This window comes from Odocoileus virginianus, chromosome 9 (assembly GCF_023699985.2).
Source record: "Odocoileus virginianus isolate 20LAN1187 ecotype Illinois chromosome 9, Ovbor_1.2, whole genome shotgun sequence".
Classification (NCBI taxonomy): Eukaryota; Metazoa; Chordata; class Mammalia; order Artiodactyla; family Cervidae; genus Odocoileus; species Odocoileus virginianus.
This window is the reverse complement of record NC_069682.1, coordinates 68,776,002-68,790,273: the sequence shown is the minus strand read 5'-3', so window position 1 is coordinate 68,790,273 and position 14,272 is coordinate 68,776,002. Positions and strand designations below refer to the sequence as shown.

At 49.5% G+C, this 14,272-nt stretch overlaps 1 protein-coding gene across 1 annotated transcript in view; it reads right to left on the bottom strand.

The window, feature by feature from the left end:
* Positions 1-3,553: 3,553 nt before the first annotated feature.
* RBPJL (recombination signal binding protein for immunoglobulin kappa J region like) overlaps positions 3,554-14,272 on the bottom strand; it is an 18,091-nt gene continuing 7,372 nt past the window's right edge. The window contains exons 7-12 of the mRNA XM_070471825.1: positions 12,181-12,318; positions 11,710-11,819; positions 11,274-11,426; positions 10,233-10,388; positions 9,981-10,084; positions 3,554-9,862 (exon numbers count right to left, since the gene is read on the bottom strand). Coding sequence (XP_070327926.1) covers positions 9,577-9,862; positions 9,981-10,084; positions 10,233-10,388; positions 11,274-11,426; positions 11,710-11,819; positions 12,181-12,318 — 947 coding nt within the window. The 3' untranslated portion in view covers positions 3,554-9,576. The remainder of the gene's footprint in view (positions 9,863-9,980; positions 10,085-10,232; positions 10,389-11,273; positions 11,427-11,709; positions 11,820-12,180; positions 12,319-14,272) is intronic.

Genomic DNA, 14,272 nt, shown 5'->3' with positions numbered 1-14,272 from the left:
TAAACCTTCATGCCGGGACTTGCACTTGAGTCCAAGTCCATGTCACGCTTGAATTTTGGTGGTCTTCCTTTGGTGCTTCATGGCCCAGTGGTTCACTGGGGTCAAGGAAAGGATGCAAAGAAGAATTGGTAGTAGAAGGAAACCCTCACATCACAAACGTGCGTGCCAGGAACCCATTCTGTCCTCTATACCTGCACCCGTTCAATCTTCACAATAATTCAACAAAGTAGGTGCCATTAGTAGTTCCTTCTTATAGATAGGGAAACTGCAGCTAAGAAGTTAAATAACTTGCCCAAAGAGACACAGCTTACCAACAGTACAGGCGGGATTTGAACCCTTGCAGTCAAGATCTGGAGTTTCTCATCACTGCCCATCAGAGAGTTTATGTCACCCAGGGCCTCTTCAGGCTGCACTCCCTTTGAAGTAGGGAGTCTGGTTTCAGATCCCTCCTGAGGCCCAGGAAGCTTGAGTGGGTCTCCGCACTTGCAACTGGAATCTATTGTTTGTTTTTTGACTGCACTGTGTGGTATGCGGACCTTCCCTGACCAGGGATCAAATCCATGAGCTTTCTCCTGCGGTGAAAGCTCAGAGTCTGGACTACCAGGGAAGTCTGCAACTGGAATCCTGCAGGAAGCCCTCCCATCTGTTTTATCTGTGTTATCCAATCCAGTGGTCATTTGTCACATGCAACTATTTAAGTTAAAATTAATTAAAATTCAGTTCCTCAATGGCACCAGCCACATTTCAAGTACTCAAGAGCCACATGTAGCTGATGGCTATATCTATCTATACAGTAGATATAGAACATGTCAAGTGTGGCAGGGCTAGGTTGGATAGTGTGAGATTGGGTCAGACCCCCCCCCAGGACTTGGATTTCAGCTTCATTAGCCATTGTCTTGGTCTCCAGCATCCTCTGGGGTGGTAGGTCAGAATCTGGTCCCTAGGAAGCGCTCCATAAGTGGCACTTTATTCTCATTACAAGCACTTCTTTTGGGTTAGGTAGGTTCTAGGTTCTAGAGACCCTGTATCTTTTATTGCTGTGTTAAATTGCCCCAAAACTAGGAGTTTATGGCAACATAAATATCTCACAGAGTTCCCACATTGGGCTTCCCTGGTGGCTCAGAGCTAAAGAATTCGCCTGCCAACGTAGGAGATGTGGCTCCCATCCCTGGGTGGGAAAGAGCCTCTGGGGAAGGAAACGGCAGCCCACTCCAGTATGCTTGCCTGAAAAATCCCGTGGACAGAGGAGCCTGGCAGGCTACAGTCCACAGAGTCACAAAGAGTTGGACACAACTGAGCGAGTAAACAACAAAAAATAGTTCCCGTGGATCCGGAGTGAGCTAGGTGGCTCTGGGGTCTCAGGATTGTAGTCAAATTGCTGGCCAGAGTGGCGGTCTTCTGAAAGCTTGACTGGGTTGGAGGATCCATTTCCAAGATGGTGCACGTGCATGTCTGGCAAGTTGGTGTTGGCTGTTGATTAAGAGTCCCTTGCCATGATGACCCCCAGAGGGCTGATTTGAGCATCCGCTTGTCAGAGCAGGTGGCTTTTCCCAGAGAGTCATCTAAGAGAGCCAGGTGGAAGCTCAGAAGTTACACACTTTCATTTCTACTAAATCTCATTGGTCACAGGAGTCAACCTTATTATTCACTGTGAGAGGTGACTGCAGGACGGTAGGAATACCAGGAGGCAAGACTACTCAGACACCATCTTAAAGGCTGGTTCTTATAGTACCACTCCACAGGGTCAACTCCACAGGGGTTAATTTACCTGGAATGCTAACCTGGAGTGGAAACTGGTATATTATTTCTGAGAATTGGGCTGGGGATTGATTCAAAGCAGTGTTGGACAACATTGGGCCAGCTTTGTTCATGATCCTGCCAGTCTTCTGAGGCAGAGGAAGCGCTGACCCCTGGACGAGGAAGTTCCTTTCTGGGGTGTGGGGAGGCCTTCAGGCCAAACAGATTTCTCCTTGCCAATAATCTGTTATGTGGTTTGGGAGAGTCAGGATTCCAAGATGGCCCCCAATATTTCTACCTCTCTAGTATATATGACCAGTCTATTCCCTCCCCTTGAGTGTGGGCATGATCTCCAAAAATGATGGATGGGAAGGTCACATTGGGCAGCACAGGCGAAGGGGTTCTGCAGATGTAATAAAGGTTCGAAATTAGCTTTTGAGTGAGTAAAAAGGGACATTATCATGGAAAAGGAAATGGTTAACCCACTCCAGTATTCTTGCCTGGGAATTCTCATGGACAGAGGAGCCTGGCAGGCTACAGTTCATGGCATCACAAAAAGCTGGACATAACTTCACAACTGAACAACAACCACCACAACCAGGCAGATTTTGATTCAGGGAAATACTTCTTGATGGAAATGTGGCATAAAATGCAGAGTGAAGTGACCTACCAATATGCAATATAGAGTTTTGTAAGAAATTAAATTTGTGTATAGAATAATAGTTGCAAATATTCAGACAATAAAGTCCGTGGCTAAAGGAAAACAGTTGAAGATATGTCAAAGAGGGTCTGGAAGCTTCCTGAAGAGAGTGATGCTCTCTTGTTGGCCCTGAACAAGCAACATGAGGTCTACAGCTACGAGGTCATGGACTCTTCCAGCAGCCACGTGCCTCGGAGAGACTGCAGCCCTGACTGACACCTGATGACAGCCTTGGGAGTCCTTTTGGACTCCTGACCCATGGAAACTGTGGGACAATAAAAAGTGTGGTTACAGCCTGCTATGTTTGTGGTAATTAGTTATGTAACAGAGAAAACAAATACAGGAAGTTCACTTACCTCCTCTGTTATCCAGGCTAGAATATGGAGTGGGTAGCCATTCCCTTCTCCAGGGATCTTCCCAAACCAAGGACCGAACCCTGGTCTCCTGCACTGCAGGAAGATTCTTTACTATCAGAGCCTCCAGGGAAGCCCCTCTCACTTACTCCTCTGGACCATCAAATTCCTCATCTGTACACTGGAGGAAGCATGCAGTGTTTGAATCGTCTCTAAAAGTGCTTCTGGGGAATTCCTTGGTGATCCAGTGGCTAAAACTCCATGTTCCCACTGCAGGGGGCCCAGTTTCCATTCCTGATTAGGGAACTAGATCGCATATGCCGCAACAAAAGCTCCGGCATGCCACAAATAAGAGCTTATATAGACAAATAAAAATAAATATTTGAAATTTTTTAAATGTGCTTCTGAAATAACAATGGCAACGACTAGTCCGTATAAACTGGTTCACTTATTTCTCACGACATCTTATGAAACCATCCTATTTTCCCCATTTACAGAAGAGAAAGCTGAGGCACAAAGGGGTTAAGTGCCTTGAACCAGACAAAGTCACGCAACTAGTGTTCACACTTCTTGGCCATTGTCTGAAAAGTCGCTGTCAGCTCTTCATTCCTTCATTTTAAGGTGACCCCTCTGAAAATACATACACATAATTAGTGTGAGGAGAAGGGAAGGTATGCATATACACATTGTGTATGTACATACACATCTTTCTTGACCTACAATGGGGCTATGTCCCAATAAATCCATCATAAGTTGAAAATAATTGAAGCTGAAAATTTATTTCACCTAACCTAAGGAGCGAAAGTCACTCAGTCTTGCCCGACTCTTTGCAACCCCATGAACTATATAGTCCATGGAATTCTCCAGGCCAGAATACTGGAGTGGGGAGCTTTTTCCTTCTCTGGGGGATTTTTCCAACCCAGGGATGGAATCCAGGTCTCCCGCATCGCAAGCGGATTCTTTACCAGCTGAACCACAAGGAAAACATACTAGCTTAGCCTTTGTTGTTCAGTTACTAAGTCAGGTCCGACTCTTTGCAATCTCATGGACTACAGCATGCCAGGTTCCTCTGACGTCCACTGTCCCCTGGAGTTTGCTCAAATTCATGTCCATTGAGTCGGTGATGCAATCCTGTGTGCATGCATGCTAAGTCACTTCAGTTGTGTCCGATTCTGCGACCCTACAGACGGTAGCCTACCAGGCTCCTCTGTCCATGGGATTCTTCAGGCAAGAACACTGGAATGGGTTGCCATTTCCTCCTCCAGGGTTCGAACCTGCGTCTCTTATGTCTGTCTCCTGCATTGGTAGGTGATTCTTTACTAGTGCCAGCTGGGAAGTCCTGATGCTATTCTGCTGCTGCTAAGTCACATCAGTCATGTCCGACTCTGTACGACCCCATAGACAGCAGCCCACTAGGCTCCGCCATCCCTGGGATTCTCCAGGCAAGAACACTAGAGTGGGTTGCCATTTCCTTCTCCAAAGCATGAAAGTGAAAAGTGAAGTCGCTCAGTCATGTCCGACTCTTTGCGACCCCATGGACTGCAGCCGACCAGGCTCCTCCATCCATGGGATTTTCCAGGCAAGAGTACTGGAGTGGGGTGCCATTGCCTTCTCCGATGCCATTCTAGCCCACCTTAAATGTACTCAGAACACTTACATTAGCCTAGAGTTGGTCAAAATCATCTAACACAAGGCCTATTTAATAATAAAGTGCTGAATCTCTCATGTAATTTATTAATTCTGTAATGAAAGTGACAAACAGAATCGTTTTCAGTTTATCAGCTGCTCACCCTCACAGTCACCTGGTGGACTGAAAACCGAGGCTCATTGCCGTGGCCCTAGCATCAGGAGAGAAGACCAGACCGCCTATCACACCAGCCCAGAAAAAGATCAGAATTTGAAGTACGTTTTCTACTGAATGCGTACTGCTTTCTCACTGGGTAAAGCGAAAACAATCATAATTGGAACCGTGGTAAATCAGGAAACACAAAACCAGCTGAGTCCAGGATACTCCCACCCAGGATGGGGTGCTAGGGGTATGTATTTATAGACACCAGCCAGGGTGGGGAAGGGATGCTTAGAACCTGATAGGGGCTTGGGATGAACTTGGCAGAGTGGGTCCCACTTTAAGATTCTAGCACCAGTGAGTCCATAAAGAACTTGGTCCCAAGGCTCTGCCCTAACCCCACCCTCACCCCTGAACTTTACCTGCTACTACCCCACCCCAGGGAGCAAGCAACCAGTTTTAACAGGTGTTCACCGATTTACCACTGAAATCATTGTTGTGGCTCGGCCGTCCAACCTCCCGTTGTCCCTTGGGGTCTGGAACAGAGCCAGGTCTGAACCTTTTTGGGTGAATATGGTCAGGGCTGATGTTGCAAATCTCAGGAGACATCACCCTGCTGGTTTTATTCCCCTTAAAGCCACTTCCTCTCTCCTCTGCCATCTTCATGGTCTGTGCCCACAGCTGTCGGCATCCTCCCCAGGGAGGAAGGTGTCTGAGAATATTACCCACACTGTGGTCATGATGACTTTCTATTTAAAGAAACTCAACTTCAAAGAAACAGAAGAGAGAGAGAAACTCAAAGTTCAATGTTCCCAGAAGACTTAAACTGAAAGACTTGCTTTTTTTTTCCCCCCAGTGGGCTCTCAGGCAGAATGAGAGGTGGTAAATTGGGAGATATGGGGAACGGAGATTTTGACCTTATTCACGGCAAAGAATACACTATGTATCCCATCAACTCCCTACCCTCAATCCCACCCTTTGTAACACACACATATGCTACCTACACATAGCAGGGAACTAAGAGTATTAAAGACTATTAAGTAGAAAATTAGAATCTCAGAGCCCCAGAGTTTTCATCAAAAGCATAGGATTCAAATCAGACGCTGCCATCAGCCCTGTTTCCTGGGTCTTCTTTCTCAGAGCCTCGGTTTCCCCATCTGTAAAATGAGGATGAAATATGGAGGACAGCAATGACTCTCAACTCTGTTCTGATCATGAGAAAAGGAAAAAGTGATTAAGGATCTATACTGTTTAAATAAATGCAGACTCATGCTCGGGAGGACAACAGTGCCACCTGCTGGATTCACATTGCACTTGCAAAATCCAAATTTAATACTGCCAATACAGTTGTGAGAGTTGGACTATAAAGAAAGCTGAGCACCAAAGAATTGATGCTTTTGAACTGTGGTGTTGGAGAAGACTCTTGAGAGTCCCTTGGACTGCAAGGAGATCCAACCAGTCCATCCTAAAGGAGATCAGTCCTGGGTGTTCCTTGGAAGGACTGATATTGAAGCCGAAACTCCAATACTTTGGCCACCTGATGCGAAGAGCTGACTCATTTGAAAAGACCCCGATGCTGGGAAAGATTGAGGGCAGGAGGAGAAGGGGACGACAGAGAATGAGAGGGGTGGATGGCATCACCGACTCGATGGACATGGGTTTGGGTGGACTCCAGGAGCTGGTGATGGACAGCGAGGCCTGGCGTGCTGCGGTTCATGGGGTCTCAAAGAGTGGGTCACGACTGAGTGACTGAAATGAACTGAATACAATCCCATGCTCTTTGGTATTCATGGAGCACTTATTCAGTGTCCAAGAGTTGCAATGCACCTCCTAGGCCACACCAGGATGAGCTCCTTCCCACGTGAAGCTCACAGTCTAGAGGGGACAACTGACCCGTACATAAAGCCCTTTGATCCAAGGTGGGCAGTACATGGTTCTAGTGGGACTCTATGGGAAAACGAGATGGAAAGCCTGGGGCCAGAGCCAGCTTCATGGGCTTGCGACCTTGACAGGCATACAAGACCCTGTGCTTGGCAGGGCCCTGCCTTGATTTCAAGTTCTGCTATCGCTGTCTTGAAAGTCTTAATAATTTTTGAACAAAGTGTTCTATATTTTCATTTTGCCCTGGGCCTTCAAATTATGTAGTCTTGCCTTGGGGAAATCTTTTTTTTTTTTACATATAGCATTATATTAGTTTCTGTGTACAACATAATGATGCAATATTTGAATATAGTGTGAAACAATCACCATATTAAGTCTAATTAAGGAATTTTTTTTGGCTGCGCTGGGTCTTCATTGCTGCTGCATGTGGGCTTTCTCTAGTTGCGGTGTGCGGGCTTCTCACTGCGGTGGCTTCTCTCGTTGCAGAGCAACGGCTCTAGAGTGCAGGCTCAGTAGTTGTGGCACACAGGTTTAGCTGCTCTGCGGCATGTGGGATCTTCCTGGACCAGGGATCGAACCCCTGTTCTCTGCATTGGCAGATGGATTCTTACCCACTGGACCACCAGGGAAGTCCTGAATTAGGGAAATCTCGAAGAAGGGACTGTCTGAGTTTGGAGAACCGAGCGGTAGTGGAGCAGAGGAGGAAGCCTCTTCTAGCAAGGGAGATGGAGAGGGAGCAGAGTTTGATGTTAGACAGATTCAGGCTTGGGGGAGAGAAGACCTCCCAGGACAGTCCAGCAGCTGAAACTCAGAAGACAGGCCAGGGTTGGAGCTCTGAGGGCACAGACTTTCATAGGTGGGACCAAGGGTCCGGGAGTGTTCTGCTGCTGCTGCTGCTGCTGCTGCTAAGTTGCTTCAGTTGTGTCCAACTCTGTGTGACCCCACAGACAGCAGCCCACCAGGCTTCCCCATCCCTGGGATTCTCCAGGCAAGAACACTGGAGTGGGTTGCCATTTCCTTCTCCAATGCATGAAACTGAAAAGTGAAAGTGAAATCACTCAGTCGTGTCTGACTCGTCACAACCCCATGGATTGTAGCCCACCAGGCTCCTCCATCCATGGGATTTTCCAGGCAAGAGTACTGGAGCGGGGTCCCATTGCCTTCTCCGGGCAGTGTCCTGAGGGCAAGGCAAAAAATAGAGCTGCATGGCTGGGCTTTCAGGCCAACCTAGGTCCTTGGCCTCCGGGACTCCTGCCTGGTGGAGTGGTGGAGGAAGTTCTTGAGGGCAGAACTGGAAAGGCCCTTGAGCCCCAACACCCCATGTGATATGTTTTGAAACCTCTTAGGCTCTTTACAAGTGACTTCCTGCTTCAATCTCACAGGGCAGTGAGCTCAAACTCTCCTGGGACAGGCCCTCATGTGGAGGACATTTTCCATCCTTTTGTTCCCTGGGTTCCTTAGCCAGGATCCACTCTCAGGGGCCATGGCAGACTCTTTCCCATCATTGTGGGTTTCAGCCTGCTGATGGCAGAGAACAGAACCTAGCCAAGACTTTGAGGATTCTAAGAGCAAAGCCCATTTTGCCTTCTTGGGAAATATCAGCTTCTTCTTCTTCACAGGGGGTTTCCATGTTCTTGGGAAAGCATCTCAGGAAATGAACTTAGAACTTAAAGAAAGGCCCAGGGGGTGAGAGCCCTTGACCCATATTTCAGACCAGTTCTACCCTTTCGGTACCCCCAGGGGCTGGTACAAGTAGCTGGCACCTATGATATCTGTGTCAAAGTTTCCACAGCCCGAGTCAGGACCCTCCCTGTGGGGCACACATTTGGCAGAGGGTGAAGAGTCTGGGCGGTGATAAATTGCAATTTTATCCCTGGGCTCCATCCAAAGAAGTTATTCTTGCGACTTGATTATTGCCCAGCAGATCCCAGGAGTTCTGCCTAGAGTTGTCCTGGGCAAGTTTGTGGTGGCCCCTAGGCCTGCCCAGAGGCAGCAGGTGGTACCCAGAGCAGGGACAGGGGCTCAGGGATGCTGGCTACCTCTGAACCCCCGTTGCTCCTCCAGGAATTATCACAAATGTGAGTTATCTGCTCCACCACACATGTGGTCCTCTGCTCTGCGCATATGTGGGGGGAAGCACACTGGGGCACCTCCCTCTGGGGGCAGGTGGGTCATACAGATCAAACTCTGCCCTGGTTGGGAGTTGATGCCAACACAGCAGAGCAATCTCCAACCCTTAGGACTGACTGCATCTTACTGGTCCTGCGAAAGAGATGCCTGGGTAAATAATTAAGATGGCAAGACCTGACCACTGCCCCAGGGACCTGCCCAGCCACCAAAGTTGTGGACCAGAGGGCAAACATCTGCATGGGTACTGTGCCTGGCTCCAGCCAGAAGAAGACTAAGGAGAGGACTGAGCTTTGTACTGCAGGATGGAAGTCAGCACTTCAGGATAGGTTCCCCATGCTCCAGAAGGGACTTGGTGCTTGGAGTGGGACCCAGTATTCAAGGAAGGGCCTGGTGCTTCAGGGCCAGCAGGGCAAGCATGAGCCCATGCCCCATGCCCCTGTGTGGGGAAGACACAGCTGCCTGGAGGGTCAATGCTCTAGGCTAGGCTTTTCACAGTGTGTGAAACTGTATGCCAGACCCAGAAAGAGCTGGATAGACACAAAGATGCAGGCACAGGGATGCAGAGAAGAGAGATCTACAGGGAACTCCCTGGCTGTCCAGGGGCTAAGACTCTGCACTTCCACCGCACGGAGGGCGGGTTCCATTCCTGGTCTGGGAATTAAGATCCCACAGGCCATGTGGCATGGCCCAAAAAAAAAAAGCAAAACTATAGTTACTGCGGCAGAGACTGTGTGGGAGTGAAAAAGATGATGACAGAGAAAGGCACGCTCCTGACCCGATACAAAGGGAGCTTCACTCAGGCGGAGTCTTCCTAGGCGGAAGAGGACGAGGGAGTAACCGGTGAAAGACCCGCAGGGCCAGGTTTCTAGGGCGAGAGCTTTCTGCAAGTCGGCCTGCAGCCTTCACTTGCGCAGCACCGAGGCGGAGGGCAGGGCTCAGGATTCAGAAAACCGGCTCCGGGCCAGGTCTCAGCGTCCAGGCCGCTCCTGCTAAGTCTGGATGAAGAGATGGAAGTTGGTGCGCGTGAACTCGTGATGGATGCTCTCCAGGAGCGCGTCGGCGTCAGCGGCGGGCGCCGCTGGGGCGCCCGGGGCGCCCGGGGCCCCCGGCCGCGCACTGTACTCGGGCGTGTAGGTGAAGGAGAAGGCGCTGGGGTAGAAAAGACCGTCGGTGCGCACGAGGCTCACGGGCACTGTGATGGGTGTGCGCAGCCAGCGCCAGTCGCTGCCGAAAACGGCTAAGTCGGGTACCACACAAACCAGGGACCGCGGGCTCCTGGGGGTCGGGCAACGAGGTGAGGGCAGCAGTGATGCTGATGGCAGGCACCCCCTCCCCACCAGCTCCGTTCTCTGGGAGACAGGGAACTTCGCCCCCCCCCCCCCCCGCCCCATACCTGTACATGGTTTCGGCCTCCACGTCCCCGAACCACACCTTGAGCCCCGCGTGGAAGTTCTCACCGTGGAGCTCCAGGGTGGCCACGTCGCCCCCGCCACTCAGCTGGGGGAGAGTGAGACCAAGGGGTGTGGGAGAAGCGGTGGGACGGGGGGGGGGGGGGGGGGTTGCTGCCCTCCCTCACCTACACTCCCACCCCGCCCAGAGCAGTCAGGATCCACGCCCGCCAGCGCCCCGCTGCGCCCGGATTCACCTCGAGGGTGCTGATGAGCGGCACGGGAGTGACAGGCTCCCGGGTACACGCCAGGCTGGTGCTGAAGGAGAATTCCACCGACTCGGTGCCGATGATGGTCCAGCAAGAGTTGTCGTTGAGCAGCGCTCTGTTGGCCTCCTTGGGGCAGGGGGAGGCCTGAGGGGAGACCCGAGGGGATGGAGAAGAAGATGCGGGCACGGGCGGCCATCAGCGCAGCCAGCCGGCGCAATGCCGGTGCGGCCGCATTCCTAACGTTCCAGTGCTGGGTTCTGCGGTTAACCTGCCCTGCGAGCTTGGACCAACATTTAATTTCTCTATTTAGAGCTACCTCAGCTCGCTGGACTAGCTAGTTTCTAAAGATCTATGTTCTTAGAACTCTAGAATTCCATTAAAAAAAAGAAAGAAAGAAAAATATTATGCAATCCTGTGCCCTAAACATTCCAACACTTTAAAATGCTTTTGGAAGGATTATTGCTCAATAATAATGTGATTTTCTACACATTATGATTTTATCTCAACATTCCATGATAATGTTCTTTGTATTGCTTAATAATAATAGCAATTTTTCATATTTGACAATCCTATGTCTTAACATTACATGATTCATCTTTGCTCAGTAATACTCAAACCTACTATTTATTACTGATTTTTATCTACATTCTACAATTTTTTTTCTTAGCCCCGTGCCTCCGGGCTTGTGGGATCTTAGCTCTCAGACCAGGAATGGAACCCCAGCCCCCTGCGGTAGAAGTGCCAAGTGGTAGCCACTGGACCACCGGGGAATTCCCCTACAATTCTATCACAACATTCTATGGCTTTACTAGCCTTTGGGAAGGAGCATTGCTCAATGCTACTATTACTATTTTTTTCTACATTCTCTGATTCTATCCTGATAGTCTTCATGTCTAACATTCCATAGGAGGCAGTGTTGCTTGGTGAGTAGCAACCACGATGGTGATGATAATGGTGATCTTATATCCTACTGTTCTTTGCCGTTCTGATTTTCTGGGATGCTTGGTGCTGAGAGTCTCTGCTTCTCACCTGAAACTGCACCACCTTCTCTGTAGCGAGACATAAGTAGGTGCCGCCTCCTCCTGGAGGATCACCGGTAAACTGGAATGCACACTTGTGGAGTTGGGAGATGGGCTCATCCACGTCGAGAAGGGCACACTGTTTGGCTACTTTGCGGATGATCTACGGCAGAAGTGTGGGGAAGGTGTGGCAGCAGGGTGCCTGGGTGCCCACAGGCTGCCCTCCCAGCCAGCTCTCTGCTGCCCCGATAGCCATGCGGAATGCTGGCATATTGCTGGCATATCCGCCCCCCTACCATGACAGCCCTTGACCTCCACACAGTCCCACAAACGCTGAGTGTCCCCAGTGAGGATAGGGGTCATCATGCTTTGGGTGCTCACCCTCAGCCCTTCCCTTGTGGATGGATCTGGGGTGACCCGTCCAGCTGTGCCCTCCCTTCCCATACCATCGGAGGTAGGGTGATGCCCGTGACCGTACAGACGAGCTGCACCAGGGAGCCGTAGCGGACGTAGCCCTCTCGAGGTGGGAAGTCCCCCTGGGAACAGTCTTCATCAGCTGAGGAATAAACAGAAGGCAGGAGGGCTTCAGGGGTCCTAAGCTTCTGTCCCAAATCCTGTTGCCTCTGGCTGCGCCTCGCGTCACACGTGGGTCTTATGGGCGGGGGAGGGGGGGTTCTCAGCCTGGAGAAACCCCTTGTGGCCCATCCTTGAGAATGCCTGTGCCCTGGGGGCAGGGGCTGAGTCAGGGGGAAGGGCTGGGTTCAGTTACTGACTCACTAGGACTTTTGACAAGTCTTTTGGTGTCTGTGAGCCTCGGTTCCACGGGGCAACATTTACTTCCCTGGGCGAGTTGTGGTGAAGATTAAATAAGTGAATGCATGTGAAGTGCCCAGCTCCGGGCCTGCTGGTGGGATTACCCAGGTGGAGAGTGAAGGCAGCCCACTGGCGTGCGCTGGCCACAAAATCCCCATCCTCCACAGAGAGGTAGCGCGTGGAGACTGTCTGGGAGCGCAGGCGGTTGAAGAGGGAGACCTTCGAGCCCGAGGATATACACACTGTGAGGGGAAGAAGTACAGTCAGTGCCCAGGCCTGGCTTGGCCCCTTGGAATTGCCAGTGAAGCTCCCACCCTCTGTCCCCTGAGCCAATCTGGCTCAAATTTCCAGACACACTAGCCATTTATTGTCTCACGGCTACTTATCTAGCACCCGCTATAACACTGCTTCTATACCTCGGTCTGGTCCTTTTCACTGCCTGGGCACGAAAAACAGAATTTTATCAAGTAGTTACTAAATGCCTGCTTGGTGGCCTGCCCTACGCTGGGTGCCAGGCACCAATGGGTGAATTAGACTTACTTTTGCTCTGGAGGAGTTCACAGTCTTAGAGTGGGGACAGGAAATAAATAAAAACTTTCAGTAGGATGTAGTAAGGGCTGGCTGGGTTCCTGAAGGCTTCCTGGAGGAGGTTATACTCTCAGCTGGGGAGGACGAGGTAGGTAGGAGGTGCTCAGGAGACTGTATAAGCAAAAGGCATGTGGTGTGAAATAGCAGTGATTTGTACGGTTTAATACTGAACTCTTTCGGCCTTTAGCACAGATTCAGAGCCACCATTCTTCTTTCTGACTGGATTTTGAGCAACTGGGGAGAAAGAACTGGGTCATCACCCATTCTTCCCTCACAGTGCTAGGCATACTGTAGGTGTTCAATGTATACTTAACCCAAGTTCCCATCCACTATCATAATGATGATAGCTAACGTTTATTGTAGGGGACTGGAATGCAAAAGTAGGAAGTCAAGAAACACCTGGAGTAACAGGCAAATTTGACCTTAGAGTACAGAATGAAGCAGGGCAAAGGCTCATAGAGTTTTGCCAAGAGAACGCACTGGTCATAGCAAACACCCTCTTCCAACAACACAAGAGAAGACTCTACACATGGACATCACCAGATGGTCAAACCGAAATCAGGTTGATTATATTCTTTGCAGCCAAAGACAGAGAAGCTCTATACAGTCAGCAAAAACAAGACCGGGAGCTGACTGTGGCTCAGATCATGAACTCCTTATTGCCAAATTCAGACTTAAATTGAAGAAAGTAGGGAAAACCAATAGACCATTCAGGTATGACCTAAATCAAATCCCTTAGGATTATACAGTGGAAGTGAGAAATAGATTTAAGGGACTAGATCTGATAGACAGAGTGCCTGATGAACTATGGACGGAGGTTCGTGACATTGTACAGGAAACAGGGATTAAGACCATCCCCATGGGAAAAAAAGTGTAAAAAAGCAAAATGGCTGTCTGAAGAGGCCTTACAAATAGCTGTGAAAAGAAGAGAAGTGAAAAGAAAAGGAGAAAAGGAAAGATATTCCCATCTGAATGGAGAGTTCCAAAGAATATCAAGGAGAAATAAGAAAACCTTCCTCAGCGATCAATGCAAAGAAATAGAGGGAAATAACAGAATGGGAAAGGCTAGAGATCTCTTCAAGAAAATTAGAGATACCAAGGCAACATTACATGCAAAGATGGGCTCAATAAAGGACAGAAACGGTATGGACTTAACAGAAGCAGAAGATATTAAGAAGAGGTGGCAAGAATACACAGAAGAACTTTACAAAAAAGATCTTCATGACCCAGATAATCACGATGGTGTGATCACTCAGCTAGAGCCAGACATCCTGGAATGTGAAGTCAAATGGGCTTAGAAAGCATCACTACGAACAAAGCTAGTGGAGGTGATGGAATTCCGGTTGAGCTATTTCAAATCCTGAAAGATGATGCTGTGAAAGTGCTGCACTCAATATGCCAGCAAATTTGGAAAACTCAACAGTGGCCACAGGACTGGAAAAGGTGAGCTTTCATTCCAATCCCAAAGAAAGGCAATGCCAAAGAATGCTCGAACTACTGCACAATTGCGCTCATCTCACATGCTAGAAAAGTAATGCTCAAAATTCTTCAAGCCAGGCTTCAGCAATACATGAACTGTGAACTTCCAGATGTTCAAGCTGGTTTTAG